The 27,736-nt window shown below is 41.1% G+C and overlaps 1 protein-coding gene across 1 annotated transcript in view; it reads left to right on the plus strand.

The window, feature by feature from the left end:
* Window positions 1–27,736, plus strand: part of LOC143180792 (uncharacterized) — a 280,953-nt gene that overhangs the window by 7,798 nt on the left and 245,419 nt on the right. The window contains exon 2 of the mRNA XM_076380754.1: window positions 1,887–2,055. Within this exon, the coding sequence (XP_076236869.1) occupies window positions 1,888–2,055 (168 nt within the window). The 5' untranslated portion in view covers window position 1,887. The remainder of the gene's footprint in view (window positions 1–1,886; window positions 2,056–27,736) is intronic.

A 27,736-nucleotide genomic window follows, 5' to 3' on the forward strand; every position in this document is an offset into this window, starting at 1 on the left:
GAGAGAGCAAACTTTCGCGGCGGCTGCAGGGGTGAGTTACCCCACCGTTACCCCTGCTTCGTCGACAGGCGCGCTGAGCAATCTACCACACCAGCACGTGCAGTTAACTTTAAACGCACACATACACGCTCGCCGACGCGATACTTTCGCTTTGTGCCATTCAAGAGCATTACTTTTTCCTCGCGTTGGCAATTCGGCGGTGAGAAACACTAAACTTCCTCTTCGTGTGTTTATAATTTAATAACCGTGTACACTAATGACGAGAGTACATTTTTCACAGAGCAAAGTCTTTTTTATTTTTAATACGTTCTTATATGGGGACTGTGATGTGATATTTACATCGGAAAAATTAATTAACTTGTATCAAGAATCTTTTAGGTGACCTGAAACAATTGTATGATAGAAATAATGTAGCTTTGGTATGAAAATCTTCGCTGGAGCTTCTCTGTGTTTTTTAGTAATTAGATATTTTCAGAGAAAATTTTGATTATAAGTATGCAGGTGGTTCTTAAAGCTGAATATTCAAAGTTATGTGCAGGGTGTTACAAAAAATGTGGAGAATTTTTATAGAATCTGAAATTATTCTGAATAATTTTTATAGAATCTGAAGCATATTCTAAATTCTTGAAAATATCTATTACTGAGGTAGCTATCGATTTGTCGTTTGCTGCTACCAGCTAGACGACAAATGTCTATCTCTTCAAGGTTCAACGATCGGAGATACATACTTTGACATGTGTTACATATGCTTGTAGGATACGTACCATAAAAATTTAAATCACCGAGCCCTGACCCTTGAAGAAACTCACTTGCTGACCAGCTGATGGCACCAAACGACCGATCGATAGCTGTTGATTCGCGTCTTAGAGTTACGTCAGTATTTCAAAGAACACAAAACAGCTTACGTATAACGGAATAAATCGAGGTAACTCAATATAGGTGTACGCGAATTTTCACATTGTTTTTTTTATTATTGATTCTACGAAAATACCCCACATTTTTTGTAATAGCCTGTACACATAGAAAATAAGATTGACGTTTTAGACTTTTTTCATGTTGTTTACTTACAAAACTTAATCATTTGTGAAACTTATATTTCATTGACTAAATATAACTTTACGTTATAAATAATATAAATTAGCTACGTTAATAAAAGCTATGGCGACAGTTCTGATAGATTGATTGATTCATCGACCCATAAAAAATATATTTGCAATGGATGGTTGAGCAAGATCTCGTGGTTGTAAGCGTCAGTACAGAAACGATGGTGCGGACTGGGTTTATATCGTGGTCAGCGTCGCGGCGCGCGTCATCTTCTATCTCGCTCCGCTACCGTTCGTCCCTCTTTGTCTGGGAAAAGTTTCCGGTGATGAGCTTTGTTGGCCGTTTCCCCTACAGGACGGAAAAGTTAAATGCGAAAGTTTTATCCGATATCCAGTTCCACGACGCCGCTGGAAAAAAGGGATCTACGCGCGCCGTTACGTTAAAATTTGGATAGCCTCTGTAATTATAATATTTATCACGTGGAATTTGTTTATCGTACGTCGAATGTAATGCCAATTTCGTATTCGTACTCACCAGTATATTTTTCGAAGATCATTTTTGTTAAAGTTATTTTAATTGTATTTTGATATTCAGCTTAATGGAAGCAGAATTTAGTTATTTGAAAATGTACATCATGTACTACGAAATATTTGGATTATTCATTATATAGGTTTACCATAAATTTTGTTATGCAATAATCGGTATTGTAATTATGTTATTAGTGATTAATTCGCTATTTATTGATAGAATGTATTATTATCGCCTGCTATTGTACGTATTTAGAATTGAACATGAACGGTAGCTAATATTGCTGCTGATAGCTTGTTGTCTGGTCTGCGTAGCATGGCATCGAAGAAGAGGCAGAATCATTCTATACAGCACCTGCTCGAACTGCCGACCAACAGAGAGAGAAAACAGCCTGTGTATTCTGCGAAGGAGTCGACCCAGGCGCCGCTCGTTCCAACCCCTCGACAGGTTCCTGTGACCGTGTTGCATCCCTCGCCGAAAAAGGTAAGCGAAGCGTGAATCTGTTATCCAAAATCTTTTGCCGACATTCAGTCTGTATAAACGAAAAGGTCAATTACTCTTTCCATTCTTTTCTGTCACGTATTGACGATTTGTTGGACTCTTATGGAATCCAATACAGTAGGGTAGTGCCTCATCCCAATAACTTTGAATTCAATTTCCTATAAGATTAATTAGTTTCAGTACTTGAAGAGTAACGAATTTTGGGACACACTTTGATGATTCTTTGACATTTAGAAATTTATAGTGCACCTTTTTTAAATTGTAGACATATCGATTAAAATTTCAAAAGGTTGAAAATTTCAAACTGGATGTATGCGTTTATTCAGAAATAAATTAAATTTAAAAATTATTAATTAAGAAAGTACGTCTGAGCATTTTTATACGAGGGTCTGGTATTAATGATGTACTCAAATTACATTCTGTGAAATTAAATTAAGATATATCTTTATTGTTGAAGTAACCTTTCATATTGGTGTTTTTAAATTAATTATTCTTTGTTAGTGTAACGATTTAATTTACTGCATATTATAGATACTAATGAATGAGAGTGAAAAGTTGGAATTCTTTAACAGAACTTCGTGAATATCAGTAAAGTTTTGAATGGTAAGCATTTCATTACTACGAGAAACGTCAAGTTTTAATTACTTGTAATAGTAAGCTGGTACATGAAATTGCAGAAACGAGTGGCGAGTAAATGACCTTTCTGAACGTAAAAAATAGACTGCATAACTGCATAAATTGCTGAAGTTTTACTTCAACGGGATGGTATTTATCATCGATCAATTGTCACGTATAAATGTCGACGTAAGTTCAAACTTTTCCGCGCCAATAAAATAGATAATTTTCCATTTTATTTTCATTGCATAATAATTCGAAATTAAGAATAATTTTTTATTTATGTTTGGCATTGGAATACGTTTCAATATACATGTTAATCGTCTCTTAATTTGTGAATTTAAATAACGAAACTATTGGATTATGATTTAAGATTCTCATTATGCGTTTTACAATTAAAATACACATAGGCACATATTTTAATAGCATTTATAAATTGTACACAGTGAAATAATGTACTCTGCTTTGTATAACTTTAAATGCGTGCAGGGATATCCATTTTGGCCGATTGAAAAACTTTTTCTTGCTGCTGTATGGTTACTGTTTTGTTCCCTTTTCCGTTCCATTTTATTCGCCGGGGAGTCGTGAAGAGGGATTCGCGTAACTCGGTAGGGGAAGCTTCGGCTTCTCTGTAAAATAACGATTTTTAAAGTTTCTCAAGGAGTTTCGAACCTGTTCCCACCGAGATTCGCTGACGAAGTTCGTAAAGTTTGGACCACGTAATTGGAGAGGAAAGGAATTGCCTCTAACCATGTAGAATGGCTTGTACGTTTAATGTTTAAATCCGACATTATTATTGTAGGTTCTTTCATTCAAAGTTATTTTTGGTGTATCGCACCAACTCCAATTAAACAATCAAATTTATTTTGAGAGTGAAACATAACAATTTTCATTACACAAAAAACAGACTGATTTTTATTCAAGCTTTTGTGTTAATTTAATTTATATCAGTATTTTCTAATATAAAATATTCCTAATATAATATTGTGGATAGAAATTGAATACGAAATTTGTCAATCATTACTCCACACTCATGACTGACTGTTGGTAATAAACTATATTGTCATTAAGAAACAAAATAACAGGTATTTTCATTATACTTTGAAATTCAGATATGTAGTGATACTCTGAATTTAAATTTCGTAATAAAATAGTAAAATAATTTGATATTTTATTACCGACAGGGCAATCAATACATACTTACCTACATCGGTTTTAGTAGGGACACGGACAAGTATCATAGACAACTATGCAAGATAGGCTACGCGTTAAATAAGAGTCTAGCGCTATAAGTTATAAAAACTAAAACCATATTGTCTTAAAATTAAATATAGAGTGCCCTAACAAGTTATTAACGCATTCGTATAACATATGTGTACAGGCAATTAAATAATTGACGACTATAGTTCAGCGACTGACAATTTTTAGGGCCACAATTAGTGATCCTATAATTCATCCTTTAATTTATCTACGAAGTGTATCTATATTTACAGCTAGTATATTATATCTATTGACAGTTCGCAGCCATTAGCTCGGACAGAACCGATTGCCCAGGTCTCACCACGTGGAGGTTGCTGCGAGTGGAGACCCATAGGGAGATAGATGAAATCAAAGTTCCATCGATCTCCCTTTACAAAAACCTTAAACTAATACGCCAAAGGCATAAATGGAAGTCAAGTTCCATCCACACCTTTAGCTTGGTTCTTATAGTAGAGATGTGCCAAGTAATCATTGAGAAAAGATTGGGGATAGTTAAAGTCTACCGCGTAAGGCAACCATGAAATAGACAATCGGTGGTGCGAGTCCTTCCACCTTGAAGACGGGTACTAGGAGAAGGCGACTGGCACCTCACAGCACAATCAGTTGCCTGATTGAACTGTGGGGTTTCCACCTGCAAGTGTGTCATACCACACACCATTCGGTGTCCACATCGTCTCTCGCTAGTACAAACCCCCAAGGGAAGAAGAGCAAGCTCCATCGACCGCCGATTCCACAGTTGGACGTTTGCTTCTACTAAGAGAAGCAGATGACCTCCTCACAGAAGGTGAGGAGGAAGTAACCGAGCAAAGAGAGCTAAGAAATGACAACTTGGCAGTGTTACAATGACTTTACAATGCAAACTTAGAAGTAGGGTCTTAAAAATATTCTACGCGATTGCGACTTATAAACTAGTAGCGTTGAATCCCTCGGCGGATGCGACGTCTTCGTTCTTGAATGTTCAAGTTAAGAGTAAACAGAGAATCAGCGAAGGAAGAGTTTCTAGAGGAATATATCAATGATTGGGGGAGCCTCCCCAAGAATACCCCAACGTTGGCACAGCCATTGGCCCGGACAGAACCGGCCCGGGTCTCACCACAAGGAGGTTGCTGTGCTGGAGACCCATATGGTAATCACAGAAATGAGAAAGGATTGACAGAACAATCCGGACTCTGAATTTAGACAGAAAACAGAATGGAACGAGGTTGGCATTTGGTTGAATACTTCTTCGATGTTCATCTAAACCCTGAAATGTTAAAAACATGAAATGGAATTGAAATCCCTCGGGGGATACGATGTCTTCGTTCGATGAATGATCTTCATGTGATGATAAATATTATTAGTGATGAAATCAACAATAGGTAAATGAATGAAAGTGCCTCTCCAAGAAAAAGAGCAGAACCACAAGTCAAAAGAAATACATAATTCATTAAGGGAGTTTTCCCAAGAATAATAAAGAAACCATAGACGTTCAAGAGAACGAAAAAATTGTTATACACCCCTACCTAAGGACCCTTACATCTAATACAAGATGCACAGCCATTAGCACGGACAGAGCCGTCCCAGGTCTCACCACGAGGAGGTTGCTGTGCTGGAGACCCACAGGGAGATAGATGGAAACAAAGTTCCATCGATCTCCCTTTACAAAAATCTTAAATTAACAAGCCAAAGACATGAATGGAAGCTAGGTTCCATACAAGCCTTTAGCTTGGACCTTAAAGTAGGAAACTGTCGAGCTATCATTAGGAATGGTTTGATTGAATTGGACTCTACAGCTAATGCAACCGTGAAATAGACGAGCGATGGTGTGAGCTCTACCATCTTGAAGGCCGGTAGGTCGGAGTGGCGTACGGCACTACATGATTCAGTCAATTGACCATTGCTCCCTGCTGCCACATAGGAGCTACCGAAGTAGACCTAATTCCGACAGGCTGGTAAAGAGAATGTGCAAAAGGCGGAAACGTGTAGTTTCCACAGTCGAGTGTGTCTTTCCACACACCCTACTGTGTCCGTGGCGTCACTCCTAGTACAGACCCCCAAGAGGAGAACACACTCCACCGACCGACGATTCCACGGTTGGTCACATGCTTCTACCAAGAGAAGCAGCGGTGACTTCCTCACCAAAGATGAGGAACAAGTATCAAAAAAAGAAGTTAAGAAATGACAACTCGACAATTGTACAGTGCATTTAAACTAGAGAGGCAAAGACATGGATGGAAGCCAAGTTCCATCCACGCCTTTGCATTGGATCTTAAAGTAGAGAAGTGCCAAGTAATCATAGAGTGGAGATTGAGAATATTTAGAGTCTACCGCGTAAGGCAACCATGAAATAGACAATCGGTGGTGCGAGTCCTTCCACCTTGAAGGCGGGTACTAGGAGAAGGCGACTGGCACCTCACAGCACAATCAGTTGCCTGATTGAACTGTGGGGTTTCCACCTGCAAGTGTGTCATACCACACACCATTCGGTGTCCACATCGTCTCTCGCTAGTACAAACCCCCAAGGGAAGAAGAGCAAGCTCCATCGACCGCCGATTCCACAGTTGGACGTTTGCTTCTACTAAGAGAAGCAGATGACCTCCTCACAGAAGGTGAGGAGGAAGTAACCGAGCAAAGAGAGCTAAGAAATGACAACTTGGCAGTGTTACAATGACTTTACAATGGAAACTTAGAAGTAGGGTCTTAAAAATATTCTACGCGATTGCGACTTATAAACTAGTAGCGTTGAATCCCTCGGCGGATGCGACGTCTTCGTTCTTGAATGTTCAAGTTAAGAGTAAAGAGAGAATCAGCGAAGGAAGAGTTTCTAGAGGAATATATCAATGATTGGGGGAGCCTCCCTAAGAATACCCCAACGATGGCACAGCCATTGGCCCGGACAGAACCGGCCCGGGTCTCACCACGAGGAGGTTGCTGTGCTGGAGACCCATATGTAGATCATAACAATGTGTAAGGATCGACAGAACAATCTGTACCTCCAATTAAGGCAGCCTCCTCGAGAACAAGAAAGGAACCACAGATGTTCTAGAGAACGAAGAAAATAATACATACTTCTACCTAACTACTCTTACATCTAATACAAGATACACAGCCATTGGCACGGACAAAGCCGCCCAGGTCTCACCACGAGGAGGTTGCTGTGCTGGAGACCCATATGTAGATCATAACAATGTGTAAGGATCGACAGAACAATCTGTACCTCCAATTAAGGCAGCCTCCTCGAGAACAAGAAAGGAACCACAGATGTTCTAGAGAACGAAGAAAATAATACATACTTCTACCTAACTACTCTTACATCTAATACAAGATACACAGCCATTGGCACGGACAAAGCCGCCCAGGTCTCACCACGAGGAGGTTGCTGTGCTGGAGACCCACAGGGAGATAGATGGAAACAAAGTTCCATCGATCTCCCTTTACAAAAATCTTAAATTAACAAGCCAAAGACATGAATGGAAGCTAGGTTCCATACAAGCCTTTAGCTTGGACCTTAAAGTAGGAAACTGTCGAGCTATCATTAGGAATGGTTTGATTGAATTGGACTCTACAGCTAATGCAACCGTGAAATAGACGAGCGATGGTGTGAGCTCTACCATCTTGAAGGCCGGTAGGTCGGAGTGGCGTACGGCACTACATGATTCAGTCAATTGACCATTGCTCCCTGCTGCCACATAGGAGCTACCGAAGTAGACCTAATTCCGACAGGCTGGTAAAGAGAATGTGCAAAAGGCGGAAACGTGTAGTTTCCACAGTCGAGTGTGTCTTTCCACACACCCTACTGTGTCCGTGGCGTCACTCCTAGTACAGACCCCCAAGAGGAGAACACACTCCACCGACCGACGATTCCACGGTTGGTCACATGCTTCTACCAAGAGAAGCAGCGGTGACTTCCTCACCAAAGATGAGGAACAAGTATCAAAAAAAGAAGTTAAGAAATGACAACTCGACAATTGTACAGTGCATTTAAACTAGAGAGGCAAAGACATGGATGGAAGCCAAGTTCCATCCACGCCTTTGCATTGGATCTTAAAGTAGAGAAGTGCCAAGTAATCATAGAGTGGAGATTGAGAATATTTAGAGTCTACTGCGTAAGGCAACCATGAAATAGACAATCGGTGGTGCGAGTCCTTCCACCTTGAAGGCGGGTACTAGGAGAAGGCGACTGGCACCTCACAGCACAATCAGTTGCCTGATTGAACTGTGGGGTTTCCACCTGCAAGTGTGTCATACCACACACCATTCGGTGTCCACATCGTCTCTCGCTAGTACAAACCCCCAAGGGAAGAAGAGCAAGCTCCATCGACCGCCGATTCCACAGTTGGACGTTTGCTTCTACTAAGAGAAGCAGATGACCTCCTCACAGAAGGTGAGGAGGAAGTAACCGAGCAAAGAGAGCTATGAAATGACAACTTGGCAGTGTTACAATGACTTTACAATGGAAACTTAGAAGTAGGGTCTTAAAAATATTCTAAGCGACTGCGACTTATATACTAGAAGCGGTGAATCCCTCGGCGGATGCGACGTCTTCATTCACACGAACAATAAAGAGTAAAGACAGAACTTTACGAACCAAAGGTGCTGAATCCCTCGGCGGATGAGCTGTCTTCCGTAGTCTTAAGGATAAAATCTTAAGTTATAATCTTAAAGTCTATGGTTTGAACTAGTAAACCAAAGACATGGATGGAAATCAAATTCCATCCATATCTTTAGCTTGGACCTTAAACTAGAGTAGAGCCAAGTAATCATTGAGAAAAGATTGGGAATATTTAAAGTCTACCGCGAAAGGCAACCATGAAATAGACAATCGGTGGTGCGAGTCCTTCCACCTTGAAGGCGGGTACTAGGAGAAGGCGACTGGCACCTCACAGCACAATCAGTTGCCTGATTGAACTGTGGGGTTTCCACCTGCAAGTGTGTCATACCACACACCATTCGGTGTCCACATCGTCTCTCGCTAGTACAAACCCCCAAGGGAAGAAGAGCAAGCTCCATCGACCGCCGATTCCACAGTTGGACGTTTGCTTCTACTAAGAGAAGCAGATGACCTCCTCACAGAAGGTGAGGAGGAAGTAACCGAGCAAAGAGAGCTAAGAAATGACAACTTGGCAGTGTTACAATGACTTTACAATGGAAACTTAGAAGTAGGGTCTTAAAAATATTCTACGCGATTGCGACTTATAAACTAGTAGCGTTGAATCCCTCGGCGGATGCGACGTCTTCGTTCTTGAATGTTCAAGTTAAGAGTAAAGAGAGAATCAGCGAAGGAAGAGTTTCTAGAGGAATATATCAATGATTGGGGGAGCCTCCCCAAGAATACCCCAACGTTGGCACAGCCATTAGCCCGGACAGAACCGGCCCGGGTCTCACCACGAGGAGGTTGCTGTGCTGGAGACCCATATAGGCATCACAGAAATGAAAAAGGATCTACAGAACAATCCGTACTTCGAATCAATAGAGAACATATTTAGACAGAAAACAGAATTAAACGACGTTGGCATCTGTTTGAATTCTTCTTTTAATACTTTAATTCGATGTTCACCTAAATTCTGAAATGTTAAAAATTAGAAATAGATATGAAATCCCTCGGGGGATACGATGTCTTCGTTCGATAAACATTGTACATGTGAATGAGATAGGAATAATAATTATAACCAGTGATGAAATCAAGAAGAGAATAGAGAATCGTGTAGCAGAGAAAAAAGGGAGGAATTAACAGAAGCAGGTCAATGTTTGGATGGAACCAAGATGGAATCAAAATTATAAACGTTGATAAAGAGTGCAAAATTATTAGTAGAAGTTAGAATGTACCACAGTACACAAAAAAATTAAAAAAAAAAAAAAAAAAAAAATCAAAGCAGAAGACGAGGGGGCACAGTACATTCGAAATAGGGGTAACAGAAGATATAAATTGAAAATTTGAGCAAAAACTCACCGGTCATCCATGATGACCACTGGTCATCCACCAGCTGCCCAGTGGTCAGTGGTGTCCAGGGGTCCAGGGTAGTCCGAGGTCCCAGGTGGTCCAGGCCCAGGAGTCCCCCCAGGATCCCCAGGGAGGTCCGCACCCGCCGGAGGACCCGCGGCAAGTGAGACACTCGTGCTCCTGCAGCGGTATTTATACTATCTTAGGAAGATGAGGAACCAATCAGAGAAGTCCTTCGGTTGATTAGAATTTCAAGACCGATCTAACGAACAATATTTATCGAAACATTAATATTTTCCATGAAATAATCATTTTAGCAACATTTTCTGGTGCACATATTGTTAATAACAATCACACATAGTGTGTACTTGTGTAAATTATTAATATTTGTAATTGTTAATTAATGAATGTTGAAGTTATTAACTTGTAGTACATTATTCTTCGTTGAATTACTTTGGTAATTCTTGAAGATTTCTTAATATTCCCTTAACTAACAATTATAAATGTTAATAACTTGCATCAGTCACTGCTTGCGATTGTTATTAACAATATGTATCACAGCAATTATTGTTGAGGCGTTTATTTAACGAAAAGTATTAATTTTTTTGCAAATATTTTTCGGTCGATTTATCTCCCAATTCAGTAACTGCTGTTCTTTTGGTCACTTGCTCCGGAGTTTGTAGTGGGTGCGGATGATCCTGACAATCCATTGGAAGAATTTCGTGGACTATCCTGGTCTACATATTCTTCGCTACCCTGAATCACTCTGGCCAATGAACAGCTTGACCGATGGTCAGATATCTTTGAGTCAGATATCTTGATAAATGAGCCATCTCATTTAGAATAAATACTATCATTTTGGTACAATTTCTTAACAACAATTTATCTTTTGCAAATAGCAGTTTTGTTTATTACTTGAAATTACTAGGATGAGTAGGAATAGTTTAGTGGCACATCCTGTATATTGGGTGGTATGGTAGGAATATTTTCTGGCATTACCAACGCCAGTGATGAAAACGATGCGTTTCCATCATCCACCGCTCGAAAATCGCTGAGGGCGCTCGGTACCCAGTGGTTTTTCGAAAAGTCGGTATTTCAGAACGTGAGCCACGGACACCCATTACATTTCCGGTCTGTCCTGCCCTCAAGTCGAGCTTAAATTTATCGGTAAGGTAGATCACTGGCGGGAAAAAGCTTCTGTTATCGACATACTCTAAGAAAGTGAGTGCACAGTGCGCGGTCTCATTTCTAATGAATGCTTGGAAACAGATGGTAATTCAGAATATCAATTATAGCAGCAAGAAAATATTTTTATAATTAATCGATAATCAATACATTTCGGTCTTATATAATAATAATATAAATTAATATGATATGTCTATTGTCTTGGACAATCATGAGTTACCTATTATTCATTTAAAACATTTTCTAGTTTGTGACTTTGTAAATTATGACTATGAAATTTTAAGTGTTAAAAATATGAATGATCTTTCTGTAATTTTATGTATAATATTTAAGTAATCAAGTAACATCATTTTAATAATTTACTGACATGAATGTATGGCTGCGTAATAGTTTTTTAATCTTCTTAAATTCGGAATTGTGCAATTATTTGGAGTTAAAGCTCCTTAGGATATTTTTAATATACGGGATAACATGGACAGTACATTCATTAAAATTTTCCGGAATATCATTCATTGTGGATGAATGCACGTATTTTACGGGAAAATAATTTGCTATTGAAATCCTGTGAATGGAAATACGATCGGAGGCGTCTTGAGCATACTCAACCTGCTAGGGGGAACTGAATTTATGATAATTGCATAAATCAAAGCTTTCCTCCACAATAATCATAATCTATTGGGATAGTTGTCCGAAGTTAGCTATTTAGCCAAAGGCGTGCATAACGGGGGAGAGTAAGACATTTCGTGAGTTTATGAATAAGATGTTGGTGAGGTTGAAACTGGAGGATCTTTTCAAATTAATTCTCATTTATTCAAACCTATTTGCAACTCACTTTTCATATTTCATTTTCTTCATTAATTATACTTTAATCAATGTCTGCATATTCGTATAAATTTTTTTTAAACTATCAATTAGTTTAAGAAATTCATAAATACATAAGATATTGTGGCGATGTTGATTTTATCTACAGATATGTGTATTACGAAAATGATTTCGAATTATTTGCATGTATATATGTGTCAGCATAGTTTTTTTTTCCTTGTTTGAGTAGGTATCATAGAGTCTGAAATATATGCATAATATTCAACTATGATTACTAACTATATATTAATTTACGCTTAATTGCTTTACTATTTCTACCCCTGGTGGCGTTGTAATAGTGGCTGCAATAGCATCGATAACGTTGGATGTGACAGGAAAATGGTAAGAGGGCTTGTGAAACCCGTGAACTTTTTAACAAAAAGAATTACAATACATTGAGTAATAGGTTTCCTTTATAGTGTGTTTGAGGTTTCAGCAATACCAATATTTTTTTATTTTGGAAAACACTATACTAATATCGACTTTAAAAATCAATAAGGGGTGTTCTCCCCTAGGTACGTGAGGGCAATCGTCCAGAGAGGGTGCCACTAGTACAGTCGACAGTCATGGCCCACTTGTAGTTAAATGTTTGTACATAAAGTCATAAATAGTAAAAATAAATCGTACAGTAATGAGAGAACTTTAATTAAAATAAAATATAACTGCATATGTTTTATTCGATTTTATACTGATAGAATTAAACTATTGCAGTATAGCAAATTAAAGTTCTGAAGTTATTTAACTCGTTAATGGCTATTGCGGTATAGAAAATGTTTGTTCTCATTATATCGTCAAACTGTACAGAATCCAATTACTTTTTAAATGATTGATCATAAAAGACTATCCTATATTGTTAGGATTACGATAGCTAGGAGTCTCACTGGAACTTTCAGTCGCTAATTAATGATGATATTTAGTTGATAATTGGTATTTTCGACTAACAATCAGATTAACACTTTAATACATTTATGTTTGATAATCGTTGCTGTGTTAAGATACGGTTTTTCATTTCTATATTTTCCCTTGAGGGCTGTAAAAGGCAATGAATGAATGACATTTTGAGATTGTTAATGATTTCTTTATTAACGTCGCGAGATACGAGCCTCTGGGTAATTCTCTACACGCCCCTCGAATATTAATGTTAAAATCAGCCCCGACCGAAGCAACGGGATCGTTACGGTTATGATTACGATTATAAGCAGTCATCCTTCTTAAAGGAGAACCTTTATTGCCTCAGGATAATATCCATTTGAAATTTCTTGCAATTTCTTTTCTGCTATTTTATTCCTTGCAGAATGTACAGTAATATTTAAACGAAAAATTAAGGAAATTAAGTTCTATCATTTTAGGAATTTTCAATAATCGTTTTTTAAGATTTACGAATTAATTAATAATAAGATATTAAGAAAAAGGAATATATAAATTTTAACTAACATATGATTTTCTCAAATATCCTCTAATTCCATTAATTTTAGATAAGATTCTGAATTTTTCCACTTCACTTTACAAATTACATCAATACTGCTCGCCAAAATATTAATCCGTCGATTTCTCCTTCAACGAAGTAGAAAATAAATTTTCTTATAAAATTAGGGTGGAAAAAAAAAGATAAATTTTAGTATATTCGCGAAACTATCTGTTCCTAGCATTTTTGTTTAGAATTTAACGTAGAGGAAAGGGTTTACGTTCCCCTAAGATGCCATCAGCGACCACTTCCTCTAGAGGAGAGCTGAAAAGACGAGGCGCACTACCCTTTAACTTTGTCAGGCTGTCATACTGATCGGGGTTGGAACGAACCCTCCAATTCTCTCAGTGGGAGTAGCCACGCGGTTGAGTGAATTTTTATGAATGAATGCGCGAGGATACCTAGATCCCAAGGCTTTGGAATGAGCACCCCGTTTTCACCCTTGTAACTATATTTACGTCAGTGACTCTCAATTTGAAGTCCTCGTAACGGTCACCCCATAAAACTGATGGGGAACGAAGGTATCGTTGAAACTCACCCCTTTGTCATGTTATGGGTTTAAAATAAACCGAACTACCTTTCGATTATTCATTTTGTCACGTGTGTTATAAGTCTCTCCTTCTAAATATCGAATTTCAGTCGTACATTCATACTTAAAATTTTATATCTAGTTTAATGTTACGTAGATTATAATGTTAGCTGATATTATCAGTTTTCGTTAGTTTTAGATGTGAATTTTTATAAAAATAATTTAGGAAAAAATTCGTGGCTATTTCAGTTAGAATTGATACATTTAATTTGTTTAGTTAAAATTTTCTGAGGTATGTACTAAGTTACTAAGAGGTAACCGTAAGTCGACTGTGTGTCGAAATAATACCATACGTTATTCTGCTATCTAAAGTAGCAGCTTACTGCGATGTAAGCTCCGTTTCGTTCGCGGGGTTTGAACATTTTTGCGCGGGATGAAAATCATAATTGTGCACCAACATCGTCGCACTCTTTACCTACAAAGGGACTCTTTTACAGAAGGGTCTGAGACTGAAAGTGTTAGCGGCAGTACAAAAGAAGGCTTAACCCTCTGTAACCAGAGGGGAGTTTATAAAAATCGTGTCAATTAGGCCTCGAGAAAGAAAGGTTGGTCGAGTAAGGTGTTCCGTGGTCGAGGGCTTTAAAGCTTGTATTATAAAGAGATCGTTGACAAGCAATTTGCCTTTTGAGCGGATCTTAATAAAATTTTGCACCTTCTTGCCGTTGCACAAGGAATCTCATATTAAACTTTCACGCTTGAACAAAGAGAATTCCCCTTAACGAAGAATTCTTTGTACAGGGAGCATTCATTAATTTTTATAACATTAAAGCACGGTAGATGTGTAATTTCTTTTTGCTAAATTTACTCCGTGCAATTCGCGCCATCCAGTCCCTTCTATCTCGCTTAAAATTCTATCTGGATTAGCGGAGAAAGAAATAAAGGAACCCCATTTCCCTCGAATTTCTATGTTCTTGCGTCGAGATTGCGATGTTTAGAGCAAGGAGAAGGGTCGATCGGGGCTAGGCAGAGCTCGAGGCGAGGATTAGCCCGTGGGGTATTGTAACGTCGTAAATACATTCTCTTTTTACCCCTCGAGCTCGAAGTCACGACGCTACCCTCTCGATTCTCTCGTCTGTCGGTCGGTAACTCTACCGACTATTGTCACCGACTCTCGAATTTAATGCAGGAATAAAATAATTACACTCCACTGTTATGTAGTCTGCACCGTCTGTTGCAATCGAGGGTCACTAATATTGCAAAGAAACACAGAAATATGTAGAAACTTCTTTTTACAATATCCAAAGAAATGAATACTAGTAGCACATATCCTCTTTGAAAACCTAAAAATTAGAAAATCAGAAAACAGAAAACGTTCATGCTGAGAATAATGAAAATTATTGCAGGTACTACCTGCACCACTAACTTAAGAAGAAGCTCCAAACTACAACCCTACACTTCTATACTCAATTCTACATATAGAAAATTGAATTAATCGATCCACATGTAAGAAACCACCGCGCTGAGATAACAGACCACTTATCGATCTCCGAGCTCCTCTATTCCCCCGCGTTCGCTGATTTAGCAGCTATCCTTATTATCAAACGCAATCACGGGTTATAATTCCGTCGGGTCGGTCTGGGGACCGGTGTAGTTTTTTGACAGGATGGGGAAAAGATTAGGGAAAGCATTCTGGCGAGGCACTTGAGCCAATGTCCTCGTTTCGATACTTACACCCCACGGCCGCCCTCCGTCAGCCCCGTGTTCCTATTCGAAACGGTAGCACCCTCCGGTTTTCTATCTGGTTTGGCGCGGAAGGAGACCCCCATTCCGCGGAGCGATATCTCGAAGCGAAATCCCGGTCGGGCTCGCGCTCCGAGCGCCGTCGCGCTTATGGCAGTCGAAATGGAAAGGGTTGCACGCGAAGGGCTCCGGAAGAACTGCGGGGTTATAATGAAATATAGGCTCGTTCCGCTCCGTATAAGACTGCATTAAGATTATACGTCGGGCGCGCTCCTTGGCGACCGAAGAAGGTCGAAATAAACCGGGGGTGGGTGTAGGGACGTGGCTGGTGGCTACGAGCTAAAGGGGTAAGGGATTCCTCCTACGGTGTTTTAATCAAGCCGGATTTGCTGTGGCAAGCCGTGGTTCCAACTTTCATTTTAGCCAACCCCGCCCTTGCGACCCGCTCACGAACGTTTTCGTCTGCTTCTCTTTCTCTTGGCTCTCGTCACACTCCTTTATTCTTCGAGGCTTCCTACGTCTCGTTCTCCTTACGTTCTTTCTCGCGATGTTTTGATCTCGCGTGCCTGTACGTGCGTTTACCCCTCGCATTAAAACGCTGTCTTCGTCTCACGGGGATGCGTGATTTCAGCGTGGTTACCCTCCTTAAGAAGGTCTGCGGGAATGAGGATCGACGCGTTGCGATTAAGTTATTAACTCCGTTGGAGACGGCGGAGAAGGATGTACTTTTCATGTGCTGCGACGATCAAGGGGATGGCGAGGTATTAAGCCCTTGACGCTGGGATACCTTGTACGGACTTAAGGCTTCGCGAAACGAGTTACATAAAAGTTGTTCCGTGGGCTAATATTGGGACTAGTTTGTTACGTAATGGAATAGATGGGTATTTTATTTTGTCTCTACTAGAGCCAGCATTCAAGTATAATATAAAACTACAGCTTAGCATTATTTAAGTTAAAAAGATTCTGCTTTTTTCGTGTATTGTCACTCCAATTTTTGATGAGATCAAAGTGGACTTTTATTCTCTGATTAATACAATCTAATTTTCTTCGAATCCATCACAGATATCGGTATCAAATATTAAGGAATCGCAATCACGTACTTGCAAAGGTTAAATTCAGGAGAAATGGTTCATCCTCCCTGATCAGACGGATCAAACTTTTTGCCGAAGGTCGGAACGCCCATTCCCTCTTCTTCTTGGTTATTGTCAAACATCCCTCCTTTGCCTGGAAGCCGAAGTATCTAAGACTTTAGTTAGCACTTCCAATATAGATTACACGACCGTCCCGTCTCCGAGGGGGAGGAGACATCGAGCACGGTGTCGCGTTCTTTGCTCTTCGTTTAGTACAAGCAAGCCGTTAAGCCTCGAGGATCCGCTGAGTCTTTATATTTCGGTGCCCACTCTCGGTTATCACCCCTGTGTTTGCCTTCTCGTAACCGAGAGGGTGGCCGATATTTTCTGTCGGAGGACGTGTAAAATTCGATTAACCATGTTTTGGGAAATTTTCGGGAATGATAAATGATAGAAGTTACTGGGAGTACTTAATAGTGTAAAGTTCAAGTTTTATTTGAAGTTTAGAGAAAATGTTGTGCAAGAAATTTTTAATAATTTAATGACTAAGAATAACTAAGCTTAGTGTGGGTCCTAGCAGATTAAATTTTTCTTTCTCAAGTTATACTCGACTCAGGGTTTTTCGAATCACGTTTGACAATAATAGAACAAGATACTCTACACGTAAGGACGAAAGCTCCCCGATCACATTGTTGGCTTCGACAAAGATATTCGTAGGTGGAATTCGTTTCATCTTGGCTGCAGCTCATGGAAGGGAAGGTAGGAAGGAATGAACATAGAGCAAACAATATGGCGTCAGCCACGAGAAACCCAAACCGTTGCGGACCGGTCAGTATGCAATATGCTAAGGTTCTGCTTTTCCCCTCCCTTCTTCCTCCCCGTCTACTACTACCCCGAACTCTCTTTCTGTCTCGCTCCCTCCCTGCTTCCCTATTCCTCCTTCTGGTCCTCTATAACCTCCGAATCCTTGGGTTTGGGAATTTAATTACAGTATAGTGCCTACATTGTAGCCCCAGCCGGCCCGGAAATAAACTCCCCATTGTCGCGGCACAAAGCTTCTATTTGTCACGAGACCTGGGCGTTCGACACCCTTGCGACGCACGGTTCACCCCTTCCTCCGCGGCCGCGTCACTTGCCCTGCGTGCCTTTCGATATCGACTTTTCCGACAGCGCCACGACTTATGTCGCTACACGCGACAGAGCACGACTTCAGTTAATAAGTGAAACAATGGATAATTCTGCTGAAAGTAGTCACATCCATATTCGTAACGAGAATCGAGGGGGAAAATTCAAGTGAACTATAGGGCAAAGACTATATGTATGGAACTATAAGTTCTAATGCTATGATATGACATTATGTTGAAAACATTTCTCTAGAGAATTGACGTTTGTATCGAAATAACTTTAATTTTTTAGTAGAGAATATTTCCTTCTTTTATATAATAGGTTTGTATGGTAAAAATGGGAAGAAAATGGTTGAATACTTTCATGCACCGCCATATATTATGAAGAAAATTACCTAGGTAACCAAATCCTAACAATCTCCTAATTTTGCTTCTTCACCAACTTCGGCGTTATAAGTAACTACGCCATTTAATTATAAATGCTCGCATCCAACGAACGAACTTATCTGGCTCCCACTTTCCATTTAATCCGTACCATGGGACGGGTTTCAGAGAATAGTATGTTAGAATTTGCCGTTTCCATCCTAGGAAGGTAGTTGTCTTCGGTTAAACTGTCTCTATCTCTCTACCATCATCGAATGATATACCTAATCTATGTGCATTATAAGAACCTAGAAATTATAACAGTAAAATCTCTTGCAATATAAAATTCTTAATAAATGCATTCCACACAAATATTGCCTTTTAACAGATGAATAACATGATGAACGATGATAGAATCTGAATAGTGTAGAACAATCTCCTCTGGGGTGAAACCCATCCCTTGACGACTGATGAATCAAGGGACAGGGTGTTGTTTCATTGTACATTAACGATCGCTATGTTCTTCGATGGGTATTATTGCTCCATGGCACGCGTTTTCTTGCGCGGGGCCATCAAACGATCGTCATGAAATGGTTTCTACCTCCAGAGTAGCGATCAACTGCTGAATGAATTTGCAGATCGTAAGCGTTCTATAAAGGGGAAATTCTTTTCCCTTACGATATGAAACACTTACTCGGTAACGTTGATTCAAAAGTTTTACAACCAAGCTGGTTTCTCTCGGGCACCTTAGGTTCCAAATAGAGCGATGGAGAATCACAGAGCATGGCTCGATTAGGAATCGTTTGGTCGACGGTTCCAGCACCCAAAATTGCTGTCATTGTCGGCTCATAAATATAACTACGAGCATAGTGGTGCTTCATGCGCCGAGCATCTCCAGCATCGGACCGTAAAGCCCCATAATTATTCACTCGTCGTTAAATCGGCCGCCTACGCGGCAGTTATGGCTTCCCATCGGTTAACTGTACCATGTATACTGACTACATGTTACTGGGATCCTTGCATATGTGACGGAGGATTAATGTTTGTCGGTGAGCGGCCACGTTAACGCTGTTGTCTAATTCTGTCCTGCCCGCTTCAGGGAGATTGCTTTTTGTTCTCGGAGATTTTTCTTTGAAGTGGGATAACGAGTGTTTCAAGAGTATTCTATTCATCGATAGTTAATCATTTTCTCATTAATCCTTAATATCATTCACATTTCATCCCTAAGATATCTGACTCTAGAAGCTTTCAAAACTGTTGAACGTTTAATAAAAGACTGGCCACAGAGTCGCCTCGTGCCATTAACGAGTCGCTACTTCTCGTACCTGTCATTCACACGTGTATTGTCCGTGTGAATTTAATCGAGCAACGAAACCATGTTCCCCTCTCGATTATCGGCACGTATGCACCTGCGTTTGAACGTCGGTTCGCAGCGGCGCGGTTTTACGAAGGCAACAGTCGAGAGGGAATGAAAGCGAGTCTGAGAGATGCAGATAAGGACGGGGTGGGAAGGAGAACGAGGGGGCGGTGGAAAAAAAGAAGAAACGATCGAAGCGTGCAAAAGTTTCCGATGAAATCGCGAGTACCCTCGAAACTTGCAGCTTGAAACGGTCGGGGCTCGCGGATGCACGAGATTCGACGGAGAGCGGAAACGGTTTCATTTTAGGTAGATGGCGACGGTGGCGGCCCCCTTTCCCGGGTGTTGCGAGGGCCAGGGGAGGAGGAAGGGAAGAGCCTTAATTGCCCGCGAGTTAATTAAACTGTAATTCAATCGCGCGAATTCGCCGATGTTTTATCGTGGCGCGACGCGTCGTTAAGTTTGTACTTCGCGATGCGCTCGTTACCGAAAGTATATCGGGCCGACTGTGTTTTGCGTGTACGTGCGAGAATTATGGGGATCTGCCCTTACCCGAATCGAATAAACGTTTCCTGGAATCGTGGAGGAAGGAAGGTTTAGGTGCAGTTTGGCTGGGCGATACAGTATAAAACGGAACATTTAAATATTTCAACTTGAATTAACTACAGATTTTTTCTGCATGATAATAAAAAAGTAATAGAATAGGAATTTGTATAGTTTAAGGAACTTTATTCATCTGATAATGTTCTGTCTCGATACGATCGCATAGTGCAGTTGCATGTCCTTTTAAACAATTCATGATAGTATAAACATGGTGCAAGTAGTACAGGTCAATAATAGTAGTAATAGGTGATATACGGACAGAGTAAGTAGCAGTAATCAATAATAGTACAGACATAGAACAAGTAGTAGCGATCGATAATAGTGCAGACATACCTTAAGTAGTAATGGTCAATTTCTGACACTTTCGTACCAAAGTATTCAAATTGTTTGAAGTGTTTCATTTGAAATTAAATTGAGCTAGAAAGTGTGCAGTGTCCTGTCAAGGTACGGTTGTGGCTGTACCTACTGAAATTTATGGTAAATTACGCCAGTGGATTTCTTAGATCAATGATGAGGTAAGGGCAGCGAGGGTTGCTTATTGTAATTATCCCTTCGCAGTACGTAGGGCCTACCCTTGGCCAACCTTCCATCGCACACGCTCCCGGGCTCGATTGTTCTTGCTTGCATGGCCCCATGCGCCACGTCTATGAAATTAAGCGTACCACCCTTCTTGCCGAAATACGGCTGTTCTGTCATGACCTCGCCCCCCAGTCTTCCCTCTGCCTCGCACCTTCGAGAGCGTATCTTCCGTTCGCCCTTAATTTCTCCAAGATAATTGCCGTCTCATCTTCGTAAGCGTCACAGGATCGCGTTGCTCACGAAGGCGACTGATGATGATCCTTGACGGCGGGAAAATGCGAAAGGAAATTACATTCTTTCGAAAGTCCTGCGTCATCCTCGTGAGCTGTATTCGCACGTTTCAACTATTGTGGAAATTGCGTTTCGAAGTTAGCATCGTGCCATTATCCTATTTGCATTGTTAATCCTTTCATTATTTTCTTGTGGACTCTCTCCTGTTAAAGGCTAAAACGAGCATTGAAATTTAAAATGGAACTATTTTTATCAATGCTTACATACTTGACTAAACTTCACCCATCTAATCTGTTCAATTCCTTGGAGATAATTGCCAACTCATCTTCGCGATTCACATGAACAATCGACATTCATCGACGGTGGTTGATGACAGGGTTTCCACTCGAGACGCAAAACAAAATTGCATTCTTTCGAAACTCCTGTCTCATCCTCAGCAATTACTGCCTTCAGAGGCGTAAGAATCTCCCTTCGTTACCTCTCTTCTAATTCATCTCGAAGATCAATTGTTCGTCAGTCAAGCAAGCTATGATGACTAAAAGTACAAAAACCTAAACATTCTTGTACCAAAGTCATTTCCAAAATCTCGTCTACAATTTCAAGTAGACAACCTCAGAGATCATTTTTCCCTTTTTTTCACGAAAATCGTGGATGAAATTCGTGCCACGTAGCGGGTCATGCACTTGGTCGGGTTGTTTGACTTTACGGCGGATACATATTTCAATCGTCGTAACCGAAGAAGCGGGCAGGGAGAGGGGTTGTTTGCCGGTGACCAGAATTTAATATTCATCCAATCAGGGGGTAAACCTACCCGCGCCTGAGGGAGTCGCCTCTGCCTCCCTTTCCCTCTGACCTCCATACGCTCGGCGCATATTTGTTCTTTCGCAGGACTCGATCGAAAAAATTGGTCGCTGCATCGCAAGAGTCGGCATTGTTCGCGGAAATATCTGGTCCGCTGTCCACGAAACGCGTCGAAATTTTTTATAATCCAACACACTTCGTTTCTACTCTCATTCGATTCCATTTCGCCCACAAAGTCAAAGCGACACATATATGGAGCGTTTCTCCATCGTTTCGCCTGGATTCTTTGCTATGGCGACTGGAAAAAAGAAACTATGCCGACATCGCGTCGATAGAATTCGGGACTAGCAGGCATAGAGGGTAATTTAATTTGCATTATGCTCGCAGTGGGGTGTACCCTTGTTTCGTAAGCATTGCGGGCCAAACTCCAGTAACAAACTCGCGGATTCGTTCGATCAAACTTAATTAGCGCCGAATTCCAGACATAATTAAATTCGACCGCCGTGTAATTTCGCGGAGGCAGCGAGCCAGACCCGTTGGGCGAAAAAGGATGGGATAAGGATGTAAAAAGCTAGGGCAGGGACCGAACGAGAAGAGAAAAAAATCTGCCCCCGAATAAAACACCCCTGCCCCGTCGAATATTGTTCGGATTGGATTATTTCTATCGTCCCGTAAATCCCTCAGCCGATCACGCCATAAATCTTCGCTCACGTCCTATTATTACAGTGTTTAGTTGATTTATCTAAAATCTTTTTCTTACGCCATAGATCTCCCAGGATATTGGTAAATTTCCGAAGTGCTGAGTTCCGCGTCGTTTCTGAAATTGCTGGCACCTTTTCACCGAGATAGATAGATTGAATCGCAAGAAACGTTTGAATGTTTCTTCATGCTCGAATCACACGGACAGAGACTTTATTTAGAAGGGTTTAGGTCCAAGCAGGAAGCAGTTATCGCGCAAAGATTTCATGCGTGTCCTGCAAAGAGGATGATAAACGTAGCCAATAATGCCGCAACATTCCAGCGGAATTGTGGGAGAGGGGGGGAGAGAGAGAGAGAGAGAGGAAGAGACAGGTCGAGGAGAGGGAATTTCTGGAATGCTTTCGGAGTTTAGAAGGTAGCTCCTACGTTCTTAGCTGTACCCTTTCTCTCCTCGAGGCGGTACACCAGTCCATTCAGAATATCCTACTCATTAATTATAAGAAAACATTGTCTTGCGACCGTCCGCACGGACGCTGGTATTCCAATGCTGTAGACGCTCTGGCTTCCTCTGGGTACACCTGAAAATTTCTTGGTAATGGATCCCTCTCGTTGCCTATGTGTAGATTACATGATTCCAAGATTTTGCTACGTCAGTGTGACTTAGTAATCTGCTTTGCACCATTAGAATAGTTGTAGTGTAATAAATAATCGCAGGAAAATAATGCTGTGCCAGTCAGACCTTCTCAAAGGATCATCGTAAAAGTAGGTACCATTAATTGGAGGCTTTGCAAGGAGTAGAATAAAAACCAAGGACATAAGTCCTTCTTTTCTGTTGCCAGTAATGTAATGAGTCATGCACACGTCTATCTCAGATGAAACCTTTTATTTTCCCAATACGTAAGTCAGCCAACAAACAACACATTGAGTTCTCCGACGTCGCTTATTCGCGTACTGAAGGAAGTCAAACCCACAAAAACATTTCGCCGTATAAACTGGGAAACTTAAATAACGAAAGCAGACAGTGGAGAAAAAAAGTCGAGGAAAACAGACATTCGAATCGTAAAAAGAGTCTGGACCACGTAAAAGGGGGAGCCTGGAATTGAAGATGACGTGCCGTGAGCACCCTTTGACTGTTCTGGAAAATGGAATCTAACATGGTCACATAATAACTTCCCCCTCTTTCTCTGAATTTCTCCGGGTCCTTCCACTGTCGCTCTCAAGTGTGATCAATGAACGGCGCAGATGCTGTTTCGGACTGTTGCGGAGTATTGTGCACCTAATCGCCCACCCTGTCACTTTGACCACATCCCGGGGACTAGTACGGGGATCCCTCGAGACGACGGCCCATAAATCGAAAGTTCGAGGTTTCCCCGAAGGATACCGTGTACCCCCATCCTCCCTTATCGACGTATACCTGCGTTAACATAAGATCGAGCAACGACTCGCCTCCGGCTACTCTTCATCAGTTACGGGATTACCACCTGAATCGTTTGAAATCGCGCTTTCCAAGATATATTATCGTCGTGATTTATATCTACCCTTAGACTTCTGTTCGCCAGAGAATATATTACACGATGTCATCGACTTTTCTTGTGTTTCACACTTATTGTTTTAGTCGAAGGAGAAAGCTACTGGGTTCTAAGAATACAGTCACTATTCTGGAGGATGTGACTTTTGTAACATTTGATTCTATCTTAGTGATTAGAATCTAGATGTTGAGTTAAAAAAAAAAGTTCATCAAGTTCAGTATTTGAAATTTGGAGTAAAAATCGTAATTATTTTTAGGGATTTAATACTAAAAACAGTTCAGGTTTCTTAAATGTTGCACAGATTGTGGTCGAAAATTAGGGCGATTGGTAGCTTCTGGTCGTAACTATTGGAGGACTGAAAGGGGCCAGGTGACGGGGGTGCTAGCCGACAAGGGTGGCGCGCGTTCGCCGTCGTAGGATCCACCTCTTGTCAAGTTTAAACCCGCTACGTGACTAAGTTGCAAGCGGCCTGCTAAGATGTCCTGCTAATTTATATGTTCGCGTTAACTTGCGTTCACCCCCCTTGTACTTCCACCTGCATCCCACGTCTCTTACATCCCAGTAGGGGTGCAGGAGGCGAGCTTCTGGTAAGAGAGGGCACGGGACGCATAAGTAATCGCTGCTATCGTGCTCGACAGATGCGTTAAAGATCCCTTGTCCCTCGTGGCGGAGCAACGATTCCTCAAAGACAATGACTTTAACTTGGCCACACTTGTTGTATGATAAATAAGCAACCTAATCCCTGGCTCGATTCTACATATCCACTTTCGTGAATAACCTTACTTTCTCTATTAATTCCCTTTCAAACCTTAATCTTATTATATACGCGATACCTCGAACGTGATTCTGAAAGCCAGTGTTTCCTTTATAATATTCTCGTCAGATTCCTAATTGAACGATTAAACGAACCACTAATTTGGATGATTACGATAGCAAAGCAAGGGTTCGCAGTTGCTGAGAAAGCAATCGAATCGCTGACATCTTAGCATGAGTCTTCGCCTTTGGGAAAGCCCTTTCGAAGTAAGGCGGCACCCTTTTCTTTGCCAACAGAAGGAGATATCGTCAAAGGAATCACGCTTACTTACCTGGGAAGGTCAGGTTTAAGGAGCCGGATTCTGGTCCTTAGGGCGAACTTTCTGGTCGGACCTCAAGGAGGCCAAACCGCAGAAGCCTCGAGATTTGAGCTCTATGTATCCTGATGAATCGTTTGGTGCCTGGGACCTCTTTGAAGCGTTCACCGGGCGACCATCGTTCATTAGACTTAATCGGACAGTTCCTTCATCCCATTTTCTTCGACATCCCCCTTCTTCGGATAGAACTTCTAAACCAACGTCTCGCTCGGGGTCCTCCCATCACTCCTGTTGTACCTAATACTTCAGTTCTTCATTTGTAGCTGGACCTCAAAACTAATATGTCAGACAAAATATTACTGTAATATTTCGGCGACTTCTTCCAAGTAATATCTACATCTATTTACATATTCAGACATTTAGTTCTTTAAAATTTTTTTTTAAAATACAATTTCAAGTAAAAGGTAAAATTGTATGAAAAGGCAGCAGTGATATGTGCAAGTATCAGCTACAAAAGAGTACACAGTATCGATTTAGAATGGGTGGTAACGTGTACCCCAATTAGGAGCCCCTATGACCCACACGTCCTCCGTGGTCCAACGCGGCAGTAACCCACATGCTGAAGATGCGTTCGCGCGTGAATATTTGCCTAAGTGATTGCTCGTCTTGAGACGGCGGCCATCCGATCTGTTTGCAAAACTGCCCGCTCTTTCTTCTCTACTCTCTCCCACGATTTCCCTTTCGCGCAGGGAACTTCGTACTTCGAGTTCTGGTAATCGTAGGACGTCTTTGGGAAACTTGGAACTCTTAGGTAGATGCGCAAGGAAGAGACATTCTTTCCCTTTCATCTTAATTCTTCGCATTCTCTTAAAAAAGCACTGTCAATTAACTATTTTTACTATACACATAACAATTTTTAGCGTTTTGACCTTGCTTCAATACTGTGTCGAAATAATAGTCCGAATGCAGTTCGTTCTGTATCACTGAAATTTATTACATGATAAAATTAAAATATCGTAACTCTTGCTTCTCTAAGCTTACTTATATTATACTTAGAATATAGCTTACATATATCATGACTGATAATATTATCATTCGTGTTCCTCCGCGTTGTCTTCATCCACCCACGGGCTCCCTGGGAAATCCAGCTGTTGGGCCAGTGTTTCCGACAGGATTTCGCGATTCGTGGACCCTTATCAAAACGTATCTCGAGTTTCGCTGGGTCCTGACTCCGTGGGTCGCCGTTGATTTCTCGATCGTCTCTCTCTTTCTTCCCATGTCCTCTATGCCCGTTCCATTCGCACGTTCCGTCTTTCTTGTCGATATAAATCATGAGAGCTGCAGGGTGGCTCACCCTTATGTACCAAACAGGGGGCAGAGGGATAGGGGGTGTATCCCGTATCCAGATCGTGGGCTCCTTCGTCCAGGCACGGTCCAAGGAGTGGCAAGCAAAGGGGGCGCGTTCCTCGACGAAGGCAAGATCAGTACATTACAGATAAAGCGAACGACTCGCCCGTCCGGGAGTTTTTTAAGCCATAAATTTCGTGGCTAAGAGGGAGCAAGTTAAGAAAGAAAGGAGAGTGGGGGACAGAAGTGTTTGCCGAACTGGTTCCTTCCTTCCTAACTCAATTGCTGCGACACGGTGATCTATGGTGGTTGGGGAACGCCGAAATCACGGGCCTGCGTCCTCGTGCCCCGGATTTCTGACGGTGGTAAGACCTAGTCTACCTTGTCCGCGTTCCTATCGATTCAGTATATCCTGGATGTGGGATCTTGTTTGACAGGAAATTATATTTTTCGAATCGCGAAGGGTAGAGGTGTATAACTTCGATAGACAATTTTAAGAATCTTCAATTTATAAATATATTACTAATTTTCCAAGATGCAGTAGTTAGAATCAGCTTATCTGGTGTTATGTCAAAGCACTAGTATGATAGAAGTCCTCCCATGCCACGTTTTTTATCTCGTAAAAGTTTTGAAGAACGACTCGTAGGTAAAGTCAAGTAGGAAGATGGAGATAGAAAGAAGTACAAGATCTTTTAACGAAATGATCTAATGACTGGGAATCCTCTTTATGGTTTACAAGAAGTTTGACCCCTCGGGAGCGCGAAGAGGTGGAGGAAAGGAGCCACCGTCTAGTTCGACACCGGTGCCCCTGTCCTTTTCACCCGGAGGGTGACTCCCTTCCTTTTTTAAGCCATAAATTGTTCACGGTGGAACCTCCATGCTAAGGTTCTCCGAGACAAAAGAAAAACCTTCTCAGGACGGCGTAATGTATTTAACTCTGAAGTACCTCGCGCAGATTACGACAGGAAATATTGTCCTGGATGGGGGCAGGTATTCTTTGATAATGCCATTTACGTCGCCTTCCTGAAATCCTGTTCAAACAACACCATTTGTACAGGTCAGAAGTGAAATACGCGCTAATACTTCACCCTGGTGTAATGAAACGTATCGACGGAAGCTGGAGCTTTTGTTCTGGGATCGGTCTCCTTTGAACTGTTTCAAAAATTAAGTTAATGGTATTTGTCTAAGACATTTTTGTCAGATTTAATTGTAGGCTTTTCTATGAATTCAGAGTAAGTCGATGATAAATAGAGTGCCAGAAAAATTAAAGGCAAGTTGATAAATTATTATCTTACATATTTACTTGCAATTATTC

The sequence above is a fragment of the Calliopsis andreniformis genome, chromosome 6 (assembly GCF_051401765.1).
Source record: "Calliopsis andreniformis isolate RMS-2024a chromosome 6, iyCalAndr_principal, whole genome shotgun sequence".
In the NCBI taxonomy this organism is placed as follows: domain Eukaryota; kingdom Metazoa; phylum Arthropoda; class Insecta; order Hymenoptera; family Andrenidae; genus Calliopsis; species Calliopsis andreniformis.